The 20,649-nt window shown below is 37.7% G+C and overlaps 1 protein-coding gene across 5 annotated transcripts in view; it reads left to right on the forward strand.

Moving 5' to 3' along the window:
* The window catches only part of TSNAX (translin associated factor X), a 34,214-nt gene extending 14,575 nt beyond the window's left edge, over nt 1–19,639 (forward strand). The window contains exons 5-6 of one of the 5 annotated variants that reach the window (XM_042241161.2): nt 14,158–14,285; nt 16,924–19,639. In XM_042241161.2, the coding sequence (XP_042097095.1) occupies nt 14,158–14,285; nt 16,924–16,956 (161 nt within the window). In that variant the 3' untranslated portion in view covers nt 16,957–19,639. Of the gene's footprint in view, nt 1–6,075; nt 7,322–14,157; nt 14,286–16,923 lie in introns of those variants that run through there. The other 4 variants (XM_004021354.5, XM_042241164.1, XM_042241162.1 and 1 more) reach the window with 4 other exon arrangements.
* The last annotated feature ends 1,010 nt before the right edge of the window (nt 19,640–20,649 follow it).

Consider the following 20,649-nt stretch of genomic DNA (forward strand, 5'->3'; position numbering starts at 1 on the left):
GTGGTACCACTGCTTGCTTATTGTGTGGATTTAATTTACCTGTTGAACTTTAGAACCTTACCCTAACTGAAGGCTTTATATTGCTTAAATTTCTCTTTGCCCAAATATGAAGGTTTTTCTTAAATAATTCAGGACACATTATAACTCTTGTGTTGCTCTTTTTTTCCTCCATAGCACTTAGCAACTTTGACATAGTCTCTAATCTCCTTATTTATTATGTTTCTTTATTGTTTCTCTTCCTCTACTAGAATGTGGCCTCTGTTAAGTCTCTACAGAAAGTTTTCTGTTATTGTTAACTGGTGTATCCTAGACACTTAATAGCTATTTGATAAATGTTGACAGAATGAAGAGCAAAAGTATTTTAAAAGGGCTTTTTTGTTCTTGTTGTTCAGCCAAATCTTTTATCTAATGATTTGCTTTTGCGGATTTTTGTTTGACTGTTTTTTGTTGCTTCCAAAAGGAAACATGTTTCCAGGGGCTGTTGCTTAGATATAATACAAAAATAGGATCAATATTAATCTTTACAGACATTATAAAGCTCATATCAGTACAGAAAATTTTGACATCATTTCAGTATATTAGCACAGTTGACACAGCTTAGTGAAAAAGTGAACATGAAGACATAAAGATCTGCAAGCCTTTGGAATAAATAATGGAAGAATTTAGTGAAGGGAAAAAGATATAGCTAAACATTGAATTTTTCTTTTTGTGAGATTTTGTACACAGAGATGTTAGTTCAGGTGCTTTACCGGAACTAATGGGAATGAAGCTTCCCATTCATTCACAGGAAACAAATGAATAAACTTATGATATTTTGGTGGCTTAACAAAATAGGAATCATTTCTTTCTCATTTGAAGTCCAGGCTTTGTGATGGTGGTTTGAGTGTGCTCTGCCTACTTAGTCATTCATAGACCCAGGATCTTGGGGCTCTGACATTACCAGTTTGTGGTTTCCAAGATGAGCCAGGATATCAACATACAGCTGGCAGGTTGTGGAAAGGATAAGTACAGAGTCATGCCTGAGGTTTTTATGGGCCAGCTCTTGAAATGGCATCCATCACTACTGCCCACATTTTATTGGCCAGTTACGTGTCCACACCTAACTTCAAGGAAGAATGGGAAATATGGTCTCTGTGCCAAAGGCAGGGAAATATGTTTGATGGATAGTTAATTTTTCTCTGCCCAGTTCAATAATTTGATGTCCATTTGGTTTAGTGGGAAATCCAGGCATATGCATGTTGATAGGTTTATGTTTTTTTCTGCATGTATTTTAATTTGCTTTGAAAGCATTCATTTGCCTGATGTGAAAATAATTTTAAAACTGAAAGAGATGTTGGAAGACATCTTGTGCTACCACCTCATTTTGTAAGTGAGCTTAGAGGTGGTATTGGAATTGGAATCTGACTTGTTTATCTACCCTGATAAATGTTTTCTATTAACTCACTTTGCTAGTTAGTATTTGGTACTTTACACTGTAATTGTTTTCTGCAAAGCCAGCTGCTTTCATTTGATGATCTTAGATCCTGTATCTGGTTGAAGACTCTCACTTCCTTTTGTTTTACATAGATAAAATATTTTAATAAAATATTAATAAATTTTATTAAATTTACTTAATAAAATCAATAAATTTTATTAAATTTATTTACTAAAATATTTTAATTACACAGATTTAAAATATATAGTTTAAATTTGCATTTAAACATGAGATGATTCAGGGTACATTTTTTGTGACTGCTTTGATTGCAATTAATTGTTTATATCATATTACAAACTTTCGTGGTGAATCCTGTAACCATGAGAAAATCTGTCATAGGCATTTTCTGGGTCACAGAGAGTGTTTATGACCATTCTTTTAAGGTAAATGTTGGATACACACTACTTAGACTATCCCAAGTGTAGGCAGGTCTTTTCACCCAGTTTCTCTTTTTATCTCTGAACATTCTTACTGTTTTTCTGAAATCCTGTTTCATCAAGTTACTCTTGACATCTGTCAGTTGGTAAGGCTTGGGGTGGGAATGCTAAGTAGGAAGCATGGGTGAGAGAGCTTCCTACTCAGTTTGAACATACATGCACCAAGTCAGAGAGGTCCTTATTCTAACAGTAGTGTCCCTTAAAGTAATTTATTATTACTTCCTAATATGATCAGGCACATTGAGCTAGGGTGACATTTTGGAAGAATGATGGCCTCTAAACTATTGGAAAGAAGACCAAAAAAACCATTGCTTTGTTTAAGGAAGTTTTAAATATTGTCTTATATAGTCAGCAAAAGCAAGACTTGGAGCTGACTGTGGCTCAGATTATGAGCTCCTTATTGCAAAACTCAGGCTTAAATTGAAAGTAGGAAAAACCACTGGACCATTCAGGAATGACTTAAATCAACTCCCTCATGATTATACGGTGGAGGTGACAAACAGATTCAAGGGATTAGATCTGGTAAACAAAGAGTGCCTAAAGAACTGTAGATGGAGGTTCATAACATTGTACAGGAGGCAGTGACCAGAACCATCCCTAAGTGAAAGAAATGTGAGAAAGCAAAGTGGTTGTCTGAGGAGGCTTTACACATAACTGAGGAAAGAAGAGAAGCAGAAGGCAAGGGAAAAAGGAAGAAATACACCCAACTGAATGCAAAGTTCTAGAGAATAGCATGGAGAGATAAGAAGGCCTTCTTTTTTAAATTTAATTTAATTTTATTTTTAATTACTTTACAATATTGTATTGGTTTTGCCATACATCAACATGAATCCGCCTCGGGTGTACACGTGTTCCTGAACCCCCCTCCCTAAGAAGGCTGCCTTAAATGAACAATGCATAGAAATAGAAGAAAACAATAGAATGGAAAAGACTAGAGATCTCTTCAAGAAAATTGGAGATAACAAGGGAATATTTCATGCAAGGATGGGCATGGTAAAGGACAGAAATAGTAAGGATCTAACAAAAGCATAAGAGATTAAGAAGAGATGGCAAGAATACACAGAACTATACAAAAAAAGTCTTAATGACCCTAATGTGTGCTCACTCATCTAGAGCTGGACATCATGGAGTATGTGAAGGCAAGTGGGCCCAAGGAAGCATTACCATGAGCAAACCTAGTGGAGGTGATGGAATTCTAGCTGACCTATTTAAATCCTAAAAGATGATCCTTAAAGTGCTGCACTCGAGGTATCATCAAATTTGGAAAACCCAGCAGTGGCCACAGAATGGAAAACGTCAGTTTTCATTCTAGTCCCAAAGAAGGGCAATGCCAAGGAATGTTAAAACTTCTGTACAGTTGCACTCATTCCACATGCTAGTAAGGTTATGCTCAAAATCCTTCAGGCTAGACTTCAACAGTTCATAAGCCAAGAACCTCAGATGTACAAGCTGAGTTTTTGAAGAGGCAGAGGAACCAGAGATCAAATTGCCAACATGCATTGGATCATGGAGAGAAAAAGGGAGTTGCAGGAAAACATCTCCTTCATTGACTGAAGCCTTTGACCGTGTGGGTCACCGCACACTGTGGCGAATTCATTAAGAGACGAGAGTGCCAGACCGCCCCACCTGTCCACTGAGCAGCCTGTATGTGGGTCAAGAAGCATCATTGAGAATCGAACATGGAACAGCTGACTGGTTCCAAACTGGGAAAGGGGTGCATTAAGGCTGTATATTGTCTCCCTGCTTATTTAACTTTTATGCACAGAGTGCAGCATGTGAAATGCCAGTCTGGGTGAATTGCAAGCTGGAATCAAGATTGCCAGCAGAAATATCAACAACCTCAGATATGCAGATGATACCACCCTAATGACGGAGCGTGGGAGAGAGTGGAAAGGAACTAAAGAGCCCCTTGATGAAGGTGAAAGAAGAGAGTGAAAAAGCTGGCTTAAAACAACATTCAAAAGGCTAAGATCATGGTATCCAGCCCATCACTTAATGGCAAACAGATAGGGAAGAAGTAGGAATGGTGACAGACTTCATTTTCTTGGGCTCCAGAATCACTGCAGATGGCGACTGTAGCCAGGAAATTAAAAGACGCTTGCTGCTGGGAAGGATAGCTGCGACAAGCCTAGACAGCCTGTTAAAAAACGGAGACATCACTTTGCTGATGGAGGTCTGTATAGTCAAAGGAATGGTTTTTCCGCTAGTCATGTATGGACGTGAGAGCTGGGGCATGAAGAAGGCTGAGCATCAAAGACTTGATGCTTTTGAATTGTGGTACTGGAGAGGACTTGAGAGTCCCATTGTCAGCAAGAAGATCAAACCTGTCAGTCCTAAAGAAAATCTACCCTGAACACTCACTCCTGAAGCTGAAGCTCCAAAAGAGCCTGATACTGAGAAAGATTGAAGGAAAAAGGGGGAGGGGATGGTAGAGGATGAAATAGTCGGATAGCGTCATCGACTCAGTGGACATGAATTTGAGCAAACTCTGAGAGAGTGGAGGAAAGAGGAGCCTGGCGGGCTGCAGTCCACGAGGTCACAGAGTCAGACACGACTTAGAGACTGAACGGTAGCAGCAACAACAGAATACTGTTCCAACAAAAGTTAATGCCCAGCATTCTTATTTTAGTAATTCCCACTGCAGTTTAATTCAGTAGTTACAGAGGGCTCTTGTACCAGACACTGACGTATTATTTCATATAAAACCTACAATGTAGGTAGATGTTTGTATTTTACAAATGAGGAAATTGAAGTGCAGCAACTTAATAGACTTCCCTTAGTTTATACACCTAGTAAGAGACTGGTCTGACTTCTGGACCTCAGATATCCTCACTTCAAGTCTGCTTTCCCTTATGATTTTATCATATTTATTTGGGAGGAAGGCTGGAGGCAGGGAGGTGAGTCAGGAGGCTCTGGCAGTCATTCCTGGTGTGGAGTTAAGGTGTCTCCATTTTGTCTAAGCAGTGGGGAGGAAGAGGAACGGGCATGTTCTTGGAATATGGCCTTTTTAAAAAGTGCAAAGAAAAGGGAATAAACTAGGAAAACCTTTAGGTTTCTGGTTTGGCCAGCTGGTTAAGCACGGATGTTATTTATTAAGAGATGGAAGACAGATTGGGGTTTGGATGTGGTTAATGTGGCACCCGAGCAGTTCCCTAGTGGGTGTAGAGACTCGGGGCACAGTTACAGCCCTGGAGGCATCACTTATAAGCTGTAGTTGAATGTACAGACAAGGATAGAATGGTCCAGAGTAAGTGTAGAGAGAGAAGAAAGCCAAAGACTGCATACCTATGGAATCTTAGCTGAAGGAAATAGAATGGAATATTTGATGGGCTAGGGTCCCAGTAGCAGAAACCTGTCTCCTCAGGTTGCAGTAACAGGTTGTGAGGTCAGTTCAGGGAACCTTGGTTGGTGGGAGACACATTCAGGAGAGGGGAGCAGCTGTTTCCACACAGAGGAAGGGGTCTGGGGAGGGGACTCTGCCCTGGGTCCTAGCAGACAACCAAAGGACACACACACCCAAGTGACATCATGTGCTTCCTTCCTTTTCTCCTCTGCTCTCTTCATCCTCCAGTGGTTAAAGAGGGTGAGCGATGGGAACGGAGCAGAGGTTTGATGACCGGTAGGGAGAGGTGGATGCGGACATGGAGGCAGGCCTGTAAAGTCCCACATGGGCAGGATCCCCAGTCACCTAGTGACCATCATTTTAGTGGAAGAAGTCATGGGAAAAGTTTGGTGATGTTCCCAGTATTAGTCATGGCTCATTTAGCTGAAAGACAAGTCAAATGAAAGATCATGCCAGCAACATCTGAAAATCAAGAAATGACTGAAGAATTATCAGGATGGTTTGATGGATTGTTTATGATGTATCTTAAATCACTTGGGAAGCAGGTTTTATAATACGTGTATTTTAATATTTTAAGGGAATAAAAGAATACATTTAAAATTCTAGGTTTATATTGATTGGTAATAATTTATATTCCTGTTAAAATATTTTGACTATCACTCCAAGGGACAAGTGAGTTGAAAGTGCTGACAAGAATTGTTTCAGGGAGTATTATAGCGATTGCAATAGGAGAAGAGTGTGATCCTCTCCCAGGGTCCCAGAGTCAGCTCTAGGGGATTCAGAGGCTCTCCAGATTGCTGTTAACTTTTCTGCTCATTCAGGTTTGCTTTTAACAGATAAACTTTACTCAGTGAGGTGAAGCAGAGAAAGAGACTTTGCTGCGAAACAGACCTGGGCTGCTTTGTTGGGGAGCTGTAACAGCTGCTGCATGGAGTGCTTTGAAAATTAAATGGTATATGTTCATGGAAAGCATTTCTTACTCTGGGACATAACTGTTAACAAAAGTTGTTTCTCTTCTCCGTGGAATTTAGCAGAATTAATCTGTAATAGTATGCTAAATCTTAAAATTTATTTTCATTTTAGGTAAAAACTCAGTAATACCGATTTGCCTAACTTACACTGTTCAGTGCTAAAGTAAAAGCCTTGCTCAGATAGACAAAAATCCCAGTTAGTGGATTTGCATTTGTTTTACTGTTGGTAGTACATATTTATTATCTGTATACAAGTTACATGTTTAAGAATACATTTTTTTAGCAGAGTGGCCTGTGAATCAAACCTAGATGTGATTTTAATGTTTCAGTAATCTGGTAAAGGTAACTTCTGAAAAAATTCAGGTGGTATTCTTTAAAATAGCTATAAATGCCATTTTAAAGATTGAGATATAATTTATGTATCATAAAATTAACCTTTTAAAATTGTACAGCTCAGTGATCTTTAGCATATAACCACAAGGTTGTGCAGCTATCACCACTAGCTAATACCAGAATATTTTCATCATCCCTAAAGGACACCCCTTACCCATTGGCGGTCATTCCCCATCTCCCTTCCCTCACCCCAAGACAAGTGCTAATCTGCTTTCTGTCTACATGGATTTGCCTGTTCTAGACATCTCATAGAAACAGAATCATACAGTGTGTGGCCTTCTGTGTCTGAATTCCTCACTTAGCATAATGTTTCAGGGTTAATCTATGTCATTGCTTCTATCAGCACTCTCTTTTTTATAGCTGAATAGTATTTCATTGTGCATATATACTACATTTTGTCTATCCATTCATTAGTTTTTGGACATTTGGGTTGTTTCTGCTTATGATTATTGTTAATGATACTGTTATGAATGTTCGTACAAGTCTTTGTGTGAACACGTGCTTTCCGTTCTCTTGGGTATATACTAAGAGGAATTGCTGGGTCAAATGTCAGACAGTGTTCTATAACACTAGAAGCTTGGAAAGAAAGTTGAGATTTGCAGTTTGAGTTATGCTGAAATCACTGTGTGAGTTTTGATGGAGATTTGGGTGCAATGTATATTGCTTAAATATTATAAGAATAAATAAAAATAATCAAAGCCTTTCATTGGGTTTCCTTGTACATATTCTCATAGAAAAAGATGGAAAATAACAAATTACATAAAAGCAACCTACAGACTTCTCTCTTACAGCTGATTTTGTAAATAATTCTAATTGGATTTCATCCAAGGCAGAAGCAGAAGGGGAAGGCATTGTTTGATAGAATATGGCAGTAGATTGAAAATTTTCACCTTGGGGATTATTCACTGGAAATAGCGGATGTCCTTTTCATCAAGTTGAAACATAACTTGTTTAAACATCCTTTTACCTAGATGTGACCAAAAATGCTTTCAGTGTTTGGGGCCAGATGTCCTTGAACTTTCTCTATGGTATATATTGAAACCTAATTTCTATGGAGCAGAAGTTGGTCCCCTTATCTCAGAGGTGACTTAATCAAACACACCACAAGAACAACTTAAATAATGACTTTAGATAAACTTGAAAATGTAATATTTGACAGCCACCCACCTTAATAGAGATTAATACCACAGATGAATTTTTAGGGCTCTTATTCCATATCCTTTTTTTCCTGTATGAAAATAAATCAGATAAGCCCTGTAATTCTGAACTTCATTGGTTTAAACTCTATAAGTTTGTAAGAATGTGTCTTTCTTAGTGGACTTAAATCCAAAGTACTATAGATAAAGGACAATTAGATAGTTCTGAACATTTGGATACCAAATACCAATATTTTTGTCAAAACACTTGAGTTTCATAAAGCTATTGAGGAGGAACAGTCCTATTATAAATTGCATTAGAAGCAGTTTACTAAGCATTTGAGTCAGTTTTGTATATGAAGTACTGTCTTGGGGAATGGAGAAGGGAGCAGAGTTGTATCAAAGGGATGATTCTTGCCTTCATAGTTCTAGGGTGTAAAATAGGTGATCATGCAAAGCCTACTGAAGCATTTAATTGAAGTATAAGCTTTATGTAGTAGGTTTGAAGAAATGAGTGCTACCTTGATTAGAATGTATCAGAACATTTAAACTCTTTACAGGTAGAAAAAGATTTGAGAGAGAGCAACATTGGCACAGACTAGCACAGAATTGTGAAAGAATACAGGTAAACGAAGCTTGGAGAAAAACTGACCTAGGGGTTTAGTGGGGAAAATGAGAAAAAATGAGTATGTTTTAACATGGAGTTGAATAAGGTAAAGTGAGAAGGGCTTGAATTTACTTCTTCAGTGGTCTGAGTGAATTTCTAGCCACAGTTTGTTCATCCATAAAGTAAGGATAGTAATACAGCCATGTAAAGTTACAGTGAGCTCTGAAAAGCTGGATGTGTCAACTACCAGATGCATTATCTTACATTGACACTCGACTTAGACACTACCAATATTTTTTTAATATATTTTAAAAAATTTTTGTTGGAGACTCCTGAGTATATACCCAAAAGAATTGGAAGCGGGAATCAAGCAGATATTTGTATACTCATCATCATAGCAGTGTTAGTCACCATACCTGAAAGGCGGAAGCAACCCAGGTGTCCATCGATGGGTGAATAGATAAAATTCGGTGTATTTGTGCAGTGGAGTATGGTTTGGCCTTATAAATTGGAAAGGAAGGGCATTCTGACACATGCTACAACGCGGGTAGATGCTCCGTGAGATGAGCCAGTCTCAAAGGGACAAATGCCATTTGTTGGCTAGTTGCTCAGGCACATCCAACTCTGTTGCGACCCCATAAACTGTAGCCTGCCAGGCTCCTCCGTCCATAGGATTTCCCAGGCAAGAATACTAATGTAGGTAGCCATTTCCTTCTCCAGGGGATCTTCCTGACCCAGGGATCAAATCTACGTCTCCTGCCTTGGCAGGCAGATTGTTTACTACTGAGCCACCAGGGAAGTCCGACAAATACCGTATGATCCCATTTATATGAGGTGCCCAGAGGAGCTGAATCCATAGAGACAAAGTTGAGTACTGGTTGTTAGAGGCTGAAGGAGAGGGAATGAGAAGTCGTTTAGTGGGCGTAGAGATTCAGTTTTTTTGTTTTTGTTTGTGTGTGTGTATTTCGAGAGTCCAAACCATGTGACTTTGTGGGCTCTTAATTCATTGACCAGAGGTCGAACCTGAGCCCTCAGCAGTGAAAACATGGAATCCTGACCACTGGACCTCCAGGGAATACCCAGTAGTGGGAATTGGTTGCAGAGCAAAGTCAGTGCACTTAATGCAGCACACCTGTACACTTAAAAATGGTTGAAATGTTTAATTTATGTTTTTTACCCTGTTTGGTGAATTATATTTTTTATGTGCATTTTTTCATAAAATTGCAAAATTTTAGCAACATCATTCAGGGAAGTGCTTTGTTCCAGAAGCAAATGGCATTCCTGTTCAGTTGCCACATAATTTGGTTTCACTAAGATGAATTCTTTTTGATATTTCAATAGGAAGAATAGTTCATACCAGTCTAAATTTGAGAAGTACCACGAAGATCATGGTATCTAGTACTTTTGTTTTATAGTTGAGACATAGTCCTGGAAGTTGGTTGTACTTCGTTGATTTTATTAACTACAAGTCATTTTTTAAAATACATTCATTAAAATAATTTTCCATGATTTGAGTTGGCTCGTGGATAAAATAATTCTACAACTAATGAATTCAGCCAGATACTGTTTTCTATTCATAAAGAAGTGATGTTCTACCAATATGTTCTCCTGTAGTTAGTATCTTTTTTAAAGTTCATTCAGTATTAGGAATGGTATTAAAAATATTAATTTGCTTTTTCACGCTTGTTTTCTTTTCTTTTTAAAAATTCTTATTCCTCTCCCACTGCTGAACTTTGAAACTTGAAATTATTTCTCTTCAGTTATGCAGGCCATTTCACCTCCGTGGTTCTTGCCCTAAATTGAGCTCCACTTCTCCCCTTGCACATCCAAACACTCCTGCAAGGACATTTACTCTGGGATGCCCTTCTTAAGCATTGTGGTAGATAGGTCCTGGAATTTCAGTCTTTCCTTGAACAGAATCAAATTCCTGGACATAATTTTCCCCCAGTGATCTCTGTAAACAGACTATCTCAGTGTAACAGTCTTTCCTCTAGGATGATTTAAACCACCTTACTTAGAGAGCCAAGGTGGTGAGAGTTCTTGTGATGTTAAGTTACAAGTTTTTCCTGTTTCCGTCTGTCTTTATAATCATAGTGTATATATTGTGTTTTAATTTTTATTTATCTATTGTGTTTTGTGCTCTTTTCTGACATGCACATTTTCCTGTTTATTAACTGTCCCTGTAAAACATTTTAAATTTTAAATTATGGAATAGGTTTTCAAAAATGGATCGACCTCACTTAACTCTCTTTTTGTACCTGTTATATCAGGCACAGAGGGGAAGTAGTGAACAAAGTAGTCATGGTATTGCCCTTCTAGCAAGGGATGGAAGTGGACATTTGTCACAGATTGTCACATTATTTAAATGTCACAGCCCTGACTAGTGCCCCAGAGGAAGGGCTCATGGCACCAGGACAGCACATAACAAGGCCGTGGCTTAGAATGTGGTGGCGTCAGGCAGGTTCTTCAGAGGTGCTATTTGGTGGAATGTGGAAGGATTAGTACATGGGGTTGAAAAAGAGGAGAGTGTGGAATGAAGGCTGAGGGAGCAGCATACAAAATCCCCTGAAGTCAGAGAGGGTATAGTGTGGGCGAGGAACTGAAAAAAGTCGAGCACAGAGTCCAGGAGAGACGACAGAAATATGTGTGTAAGTTATGTGCACACTTGGTTATGTGAGCATTCTATCTCACCGGACACACCGTTCCCGAAAGTCTCCAGGGAAGCAGAATCAATAGGACTCATGAGGTAGGGGGATGGGGCAGGTAGGTAGTAATTTATTTTAAGCGCTTGACTCTCATGATTTGGGGACTAGCAACTATGAAATTTGTAGAGCAGGCCAGCAGGCTGGAATTTTTTTAAAGAGTTGATGCTGCAGTCTTGAATCTGAAATCTGCGAGCTGGAAACTTAGGCAGCATTTCTCTACCATAGTTTTGGGCAGAATTACTTAGTTGGCAATCCTCATGCTTTGTTCTTAAGGTCTTCAGCTGGTTGGATGGGTGTTCCCTCCACCGCCACCCCTCACCATTTTGGAGGGTTATCTGCTTTACCCAGAGTCTTGATTTAAATGTTAATCACATCTTGAGAGTACTTTCACACCCACATTTAACAGGTGTTTGGCCTGAGCACCAGATGACCATAGTGTTACCGTGAGAGAGCAGAGAAGAGACTGGTTCAGTGTAAGTGATAACCTCTCTTCTGACTGATTTCCTCTGCCTTGAACTACACACTGGAATTTGTACCCTGTCTGTCAAATCAGCTTGAGATTATAGGTGTGTAGATAAAGTCATCCTTCGGCTTACACTGGCTTATACCCATTAAACTGAGATAACACTTGCTTGATGAAATCATTGAGCCTTAAGCATAAAGCCCCAAGGAAGCTTGCTTGCACCACCTTCAACTGATAGAATCTTACATGACAAGAACTTTGCTGCTTGTTATTTGCAGCATTTAAAATACTATTTTGTTCAACATGGCCCTGAAATGTAAGCCAGCTTTAGGAATTTGGGGGCAAGATTATGCCTAGAAATACTGAAGAAGTAGGAAAATTCAGAGAGTGTTACTCAAACTGTACTTTTGTTAAAGGATTTGTATGGATTTACATATCCATCTTTGAAATGTATAACTACATGAGTATAGTTATATGCTATATAAATGTATAACTACCTGCCCATAGCATGAGTTGATGTAAATGGGGGTTGAAATTAAGCAGGTGCTTATCAACCATGTTAATGATTTTCCTCTGTATTCTAAGAGCCATGGAAAGCTATTTAGGCTTTAAGCAGGGTGGTGATGTGGTCATTATTATTAAACTGGTATTAATTATAGTTACTAAATAGGCAAAAAAGAGACTATTTACAAGACTATTAAAAAGTCTGTGGTGTGAGAATGGATGAGAAAGGGGGAAAAATAGATGACGGTAAGGCCAGGATCCTCTTAGAATTGGCAAAACAAAGATGGCTAGGTTTAGAAGGAATATTGTGAATTCATTGTTGATTATGTTGATTTTTGAAGTCCCTCTGATGGGATTGTCAAATATGCGTTTGGATGTATGTGGTTCTAAACCAGAGATGTAAAGTTGGGAGATGGCAGCATTAATTGAAGCCGAGTATAGGTAATTTGTTGGAGAAGGAAATGGCAACCCTCTCTAGTGTTCTTGCCTGGAGAATCCCAGGGACGGCAGAGCCTGGTGGGCTGCTGTCTGTGGGGTCACATAGAGACAGACACGACTGAAGTGACTTAGCATAGGTAATTTGAGAGCCTAGGACTGGCAGAGACTAAGAAGACATGGCTAGAGAGGTAGAAAAAAGGGGAACTAGGAAAAGATGCCGTAGAAGGGGCCAACGGGAAGCTTGTTTAAGCGAGGGGAAAAGTGGTCAAAGTGCTGAGTGCTGCTACATAATTAAGACTGAAAAAGTGCCCATTAGATTCATTGACTGGCGTAATTTTAAGTTAGAGCTGTTTTGGCCTAGAGATGTGCTCAAGCTGGGATGAAGTAGGCTGAGAAGTGTGAGATGTGGTTATTAAGAAGCTACTTTAAGAAATTTAACTGTGGAGGGGAGTAGAGATATCGGGCAACAGTTGGGAGGAAAGATATGGCCTGTGGATGGGAGAGATCTGAGTGAGTGTAAATGTTGACGGCATCCAGTAAAGAACATCAAGTGGAAAACCTCAAATAAGGAAGGAAGCATCTGTGTTAAGGGTCCTGCTAGGACTGCATCTTGATCCTGAGGACAGGCACCTTGGCTGGCCTGTCACGATGGAACACCTGTCTATAGGAGTACTAGGGGTGAAGGAGATAGAGTACCAGTATTTATTTTTCTTAAGTTCCTATTGTAGTCATCAGTGTCCAAACAGGAAACAGAAAGTGCATTGTTGTTCAGTCGCTAAGTTGTGTCCGACTTTTATTTCTGAACTTATTTTCCTCTTCCTATTTTTTACAATAAAGCCTTCAAAAAGAAGACCAAGTTTCTTAAACTGACAGTAATGATAATAATTTTAAGAAACACTTTTTCCCCTGTATTACCTTATAGATGAAGACATAATAAAATAATGCTGAAAAGTATGGGTATAGAATTTGGTTGTTTTAAAACACTTGAAAAAGTATAGCAGTATTTTTGACCTTTACTGACCTCTAATTCAGAGTGGACTCTGTAGGATTTACATCCGATGCAACTGGTATTATTACTCATTAGCTTTAAAAAAAAAAATTCAACTACTGAAGCAGAAAGGATTTAATTTGAAGTATGAGGAAAATGTTATTTTGAATTTTGACACTTTAACCTTCATTATTTACAGTGTTTTGGGTTTTTGACCTAGGAACATTTTAAGGAAGAGCCAAATTATCTTTTAATTTTATCTCATATGATTGTCTATTTTTGCTGCTTAAGGGAACAAAAACTAACCTGTATAAATTCTGTTAAAACCTACCAGAATTTTGGTAATAGCCCTTTCTTAAATTCTTTAGAAAAAGTATTTTTCTTGAAATCTTTGCCATTTCTCTATAGGAGAGGATAGATTTTTAAGACTAATGGACTCATGAAATACAAGGAAGACTCTGAACACATTTCTGTGTGAGCCATCTTAAGTTCAGTCACAGGAATGTTTGCTGTGTGCAGTGCCAGTCCCCACCAGCTATCCCCAGGTGGTGTGTTCTCAGAGTCGAATCTAGGGCTGATGGAATAGATAACCGTCAAGCTTTTGTTGAGCTAGATGATGATTAGTTTGAAGTTCATTACTGTGACATTCTTACTAATTTAGTGGTTGTTCCTGAGTAATTTTCCTGTTGGTTTTTCAGGACTGCAGGAATATGTGGAGGCTGTCTCTTTTCAACACTTCATCAAAACACGATCACTTATCAGTATGGATGAAATTAATAAACAGTTGATTTTTTCAACAGAAGACAATGGGAAAGAAAATAAGACTGTAAGAATTTAAAATCATATTTCACATTTATTACATAGTTTACACAGCAGCGTGATGATTGTAGGAGATTCATTGGCTTATAATGCAAAGAATATTGAGATGAAAATGTTCTTTCTAAAGTGTGATTTCATAGATTCCCAACTAGGGAAATGGTCTTTCTAAATGCATTAGTTAGTGGCTCAGCACCTGTGGGTAGGTGGGGGGAGCAGCACCCGTTTATGTGAGCATTGTGGAGCGGCCCTTGTGTAAGCCCACTCTTAGTTTCCTGTGTATCTGCCAGTGCCCTGTATAAATACTGTCTCATTCAATCCTTTTATTAAACTTACGAGGTAAGAATTACTACCCTCATTTCACATACGGCTTTTGCAGAGTCCAAGTGACTTTTCAAGCCCTAGTCACGCACGTGTGCAGCTGACTTGGGAGCCAGGTGTCCTGAACCCAAAGCCAGGAGCGCCCTCGCCACTCTCCCAGTGTTTCTCGCCATGGGCCACGGGGCCCTGTGCCAGGCATCTACCTCAAAGGGGTGTTTTAAAGGATTTGAGTTAGAGACTTTAAATTAGGTAGCATACAGTACATGCCACATAGGTGCTCAGTAGTTAGCAGTCATTATAAGGGCCAATGTAATATGATACAGTGAGAGATGTTGATTTAATCACTGAGTTCATAATGCTTGTATCTGAAATAGTGTAATTCAACTTTTAAACAAGTACTGTTTTTTTCCCCTGAGTTTCAAGATATAATATTCAGGCCATGAGATAAAATTTTGAGTATTAGATAGTCTCCTAAGATATTAATACACTTAAAGGTACAGTTAAACAGTTTTTTTTCTTTTCTTTATTTTTCACCAGTTTCTCTTTCATTATTATTTTAAAAAATCAGGTAGGCAGAAAGTGGAAGAAGGTATGGAAATCATATTTTCTTGAATGTTAATAAAATATTAATACTAAAAAGTGAGATAAGTTGGCATGACAGGTGTAGCTTACGTCAAGGAAACCATATATTTTCTCAATTTTAAAAATTAAGTGAATTTTATTGAGGAAATTCATCTTGAGAAGTAAAATTCTTTCATATTTTTAGTTCATTTAGTAAAGATTGAATTACAGAAAGAAGTAAGGGGCGCCTATGTGACCCTGCTTCTTAAATATATTAGGCAAATTATGATACTTTCCTTTCGATTCTCTGTAATTCAGAATGGAAGTATCAAGGGCAAGAAAGTAAAGAGAAATGGGAGTAAATGCTCTGTTCTGAGGATTTATGTAGTAAATTATTCTAAGATTAGGATGTCATAATCATACACGTGTCTTCTCAAAATGTTAAGACCACATTCATAAATAATATTTCCTTTCAGTGCTAGAGATTCATCTTGGTGCTAAAAATTCTGGAAATCCAATAAGGGAAGGTATTTTGCTCTGACTTGCATATTGAGAGTAGTGTCAAACCATTTAATTCTTTAAAACTTATTCGGAAAAATTCAAATGCACAAGAAAAGTGGAGAGAATAGTAATACATGATCTGGAGTCAATAATTGTTAATATTTTGTCTTATTTGCTTCATCTAAATGTTTTTTGCTCAATTAGTTTAAGATATAGGTATCCTGATAGTTTTCCCCTAAATACTTCAAGTCCATTGTGAAAAATTGCATTTTAAGTAATTTTATTTTCCCTGGTTTCTAATATATATTATCAGTAAAGCAGAATTTATTTCCTTGACAGTTTGTTGATTTTTTTAACATGCTTTTTTCTTCAAAGTAACTTTGTAGTTATATTCAGGGAACTCCTTCTAATGATGGAAACAAAGAGCAGTAATGTTTTCTTAAGCAAAAATTATTTGTATAAATGACTTATAAATACACCAGCCACTTCCCCACCCCCCCACCACTCCCACCATAATCTATTCTTTCCAAAAAGATGTCAGTTCTCTTAACAGTTAATAGAAATGAAATATAGCAGGTCAGGCTAATTGGGGAGCTGACTTTGGATACTTACCAAGTTCTAACCATTAACTAGTGATACTACCTGCAGTGTTTCTGGGACCTCATTTCTCATATTCCATATTGAGAAGATTGGAACATATGGTCTCTGAAAAGTCCAACAGTGTTAGGAGTCATGTCCTGGATACAAAGCCACCAGATCATCTATAAGACCTAAGTTTGACTCTGTCATTTGCTCACTTAATTCTCAATGTCTCTATTACCTGTAGGTAAAGTTCCAGTTTCTTACTGTGGCTTTCTCCCCTTGCTCTATCCCTTGTTCTGGCTTTCTAGACTCATCCCATACTACTTCTTACTTGAAATTTTACTCTAAAGAAATACCGCACTAGTTCCTCAAGTACACAGCACAATTCTCATCTGCATTCTGTTGCAGTTCCTTCTGCCTGAAATGTCCTTCAGTGTAATTGCAGCCCACCTAAGTCTCATCAGACTTTCAATAACAGTTCAGACATCTCCTCTTTCAGAAAGAACCCGTTAGAGAGAAGTTGATGTGGAGAGAGGAGATTGGTGTGGTGACGGTAATGGTGATAGCAGCTAACATTTATTGAGTATTTACTTTGTGTTGGGCACTATGCCAAGAACTTGGTAAATGTTATCTCATCCTTAAAAATAAACCTCTGAGGTAGGTACTGTTATCCCATTTTACAGATGAGGAAACTGAGGTTTAGAGAGATGAAATAACTTGCCCAAGGGCATACACCTTATGAAGCAAGGTCCTGGAAGAGGTGGGAGGAGATGGGTCAAGGTCATTTGGAAGAGTTAACCTCAAACAAGAGGAGGGACAACTCATCATCTGAGACTGAAGGATAGAAGGTAAAGATGGATGTGGACATAAATAAGTTTTTTTGTTTTGTTTCGTTTTGTTTTTAGGGATAAGGTAATTAAGAGAGCTTATGGCAGGGGATCTGGCAAATAACCAAGCCAGTGAAAGGAGGCAAGATTGTTTACTGAGAGTGAAGAGGTTTGGGATTGAGTAAGGGGCTGAGGAGAAAAGTAGTGAAGGTTTGAAATAGTGTCCAAAGAGACGGGCGAGAGCCATCTACGAAATAAGTGAAAGGATTGGTGAGTAATTTGTAGTGGTACAAACGCTATACAGTTGTGATCATTATTATTATTTTTTAGCCTAGTGGTACTCAGTACTTGAATAAAGAACTAACAAGAATAGTTTTTAATACTGATTCAGGGTGTGTTTTTGCTGGGCAGGTGCAGTAGAAAGATAGGAGTCTGAGGAAACTGAGGAGGATATAGCAAGAGAGTGTTAGATCATGATGGTCAGTGCTGAGCGGGGACGGAGAGGCCAGAAAGGGACTAAGTGACTGAGAAAATCATGACTGGATCATAAACCTGGAGGGCTTTATGATTTGCCATTTAAATATGTAAGTCATTGTCATGGGATGAAGTCACTGGGCCTTAAGAATATCTTTATTTTATATGTCAAGTGAAGTTGGCAATGGTTGATTTTATAATGATACAATATTAGATTTCAGAATTATCTTGAAGTCGTAAATTCAACTCCTTGCTGAGGGCATGAGTTCTTCTTATAACATCTTGAATGGTCATTTAACAAAATGGATCATTTTATTTAGAGAAGATTAGTATGATTGACTTGCTGTTGATTTTGTACCTTACATGTATACATAGTCACTCTTTTTCACAGTGTATTTTCTTTGTGTGTGTGTGTGTTTATTTTTTTTTTTTACCAGCCTTCCTCTGATGCACAGGATAAGCAGTGCGGTACTTGGAGACTGAAAATCACGCCTGTTGATTACCTTCTGGGAGTGGCTGATTTAACTGGAGAGTTGATGCGAATGTGTATTAACAGTGTCGGGAATGGGGACATTGACACTCCCTTTGAAGTGAGCCAGTTTTTACGTCAGGTGTATGATGGGTTTTCATTCATTGGCAATACTGGACCTTATGAGGTTTCGAAGAAGCTGTATACTTTGAAACAAAGTCTGGCCAAAGTGGAGAATGCTTGTTATGCCTTGAAAGTCAGAGGTTCAGAAATTCCAAAACATATGCTGGCAGATGTCTTTTCAGTTAAGACAGAAATGATTGATCAAGAGGAAGGCATTTCTTAGGATAACATTACTCAGTTGTTTTTCTCTTAAGAACTCCTAAGAGAGACCAATTTGTAAGACTGTTATTTAGTATATCATTTGACTTTATTGTGGCTTTAGAAATGTTTTCAGTTGTACTTGTTTTAAATTGTATACAGGCTGTACATAAAATTACCAAAATGAATCATTTCTTATATCTTACTCATGAAAATTTGCATACAGATGTGTTTGCATATATGCCTATTTGAATTTTTGTTGGCTAAACTTTGTCATTTATCTTTGTTAAATGTGAACATGCTTCAGAGTGCACTTTCTGCCATACCTGTTTTAATTTACTTTGTGTGAATTTTGGAGTGGTAATATTTAGTGGAAGACATTTATAGTTTAAGTTGGTGATTTTTTAATATATAGAAAGATTTCTTAGTTACACATCTGGACTTGAGTTTCCTGTTTAAATTTCTTGGTAATATTGTGCCAAGCCTCCAAAATAGGTTTATTCCATAGAATTAGAATTAAAATTATTATTAATGTACTTTAATTCTATGAGGTATTGTAGTGAGAATTCATACTATATTCTGGCTAATTTTAGGTCATTTTGAATCCATATGAAACAGCCTTCCAGAAAAATTGGCAGGTACCCAGATGTTAGTTTCTACATTGAATTTTTGTCCTTTATCACAGAAAGTCTGATAGAGAATTGGCACTAACATTGTAATATTGTCACTAATGTTTGAGTTGAATTATATAATTGCACACACAACTGAAAAGCTAGTGATTATTTAGTAATTTTTCTTGTTATTATATTTCATTAGGCATGTTTGGAGGCTTTCCTATTCTAACATCTATAAGAAATTACATCTAAATAATCATAATGAAGTTTTGAAATCTTTGAAATTTTAAGTTAACCCAAATCTTTATAGTTGTCCAGTTGTGTTAATTGATACATAAAAAGTTGCCAAAGAAGATTTATCACATACAATTCAGCAATAAGACAATTGTCAACACAGTTGGGAATAACAAGTAGTATCACTAGTAATAGAAGTAGCCTCACTAGTAATATTTAGAATTGGAATTTGCCTACTAAAATTAATTATAGATTATTCCCTGTGGTGTGAAACTGACTTGAGCATGGCACTGTTGGCTGACAACTAGACATTTCCTTTTGGTTTTGTGAGTTTTGAGAGTCTGGATATTGGGTTTTATTTTTGGAAAGATTAGCAGCTCTGTTTGCAAGGGCTTATTCTTAAGTGTAATTTTCCAAAAATTATCACCTAAAGGAAAATAAAATATATACATGCCTAATAGACTAGGTTTGTTTGTTGTTTATTCTGGTGGTAGTATGTATTTTTGGTTTCCCTATTCAAAGATACTGAAATAGTTTTATTACATATTTTTGTTTCTTTTGCCACTTGAAGTTGATGAATATCTTATAGATGTTTAAAATTGAACTCTTTGAATAAAGTATTAAAATGTAATAGTTTAGCTTATTTTTTGATCAGTTGAGAAATAGTTCATCAAACTGTTAAGAATTTTTAGCCTTAACAGGAAACTTGATACAGACTTGCTTAATATAGAGATTTATGATTTCTTACAATGGGTCCAGAGGTAGTGAGAGTTTCAGGAAAGACATCCTTTCACCTCTCATTGACCCAAACTGGAGAATCCCATGGACAGAGGAGCTTGGCAGGCTATATACGTCCATGGGGTTGCGAAGCGTTGGACATGACTGAGCATGCATATCCCTTTAAACCAGCTAGTGGAAAGGAAGATGAGATCACCTTAATGTATCAAAGTGTCCATTATCTGAGAGAAGAGTGAACACAAGAAACTGAATTAGGGTGTTACCATCATCGGGGAAGGGGCAGTGGCCTTTGGGTTCATAGTCAGCACTATCTGCTACAGGTGGGTTGGTGCCATGGCTATTGATGCATTTCTACATTACATGCTATACTAACACAGTAGGTGTTAGGCCTGGATGGTAGAGGATCTCTAAATATATCCTGAATGTCTCAGTTTTAAAATGGTTGCTCTGATACCATCACCTGTGATAATGTTTTTCATCTTTATTATAAAAAGAAGCTGGTTCTAGGTAACATGGCAAGCTCCTGAAAAATTCTAAAATAAAATTGGGTTATTTCTCTCATAAGTAATTACTGCATGTATTAAATCAGTGTTTTTTCCATAATAAAGATTGCAGAACCCTAGGGCTTTTTGAAGGTCCCTCAAAGAAAGGTGTTATTTAAATGAAAGATTGGTGAAATGGATTAAAAAACTTAATCCAAACTCTCTGCCAAGTACAAAAGACTCACTTTAG

The sequence above is a fragment of the Ovis aries genome, chromosome 25, assembly GCF_016772045.2.
Source record: "Ovis aries strain OAR_USU_Benz2616 breed Rambouillet chromosome 25, ARS-UI_Ramb_v3.0, whole genome shotgun sequence".
Taxonomy (NCBI): Eukaryota; Metazoa; Chordata; class Mammalia; order Artiodactyla; family Bovidae; genus Ovis; species Ovis aries.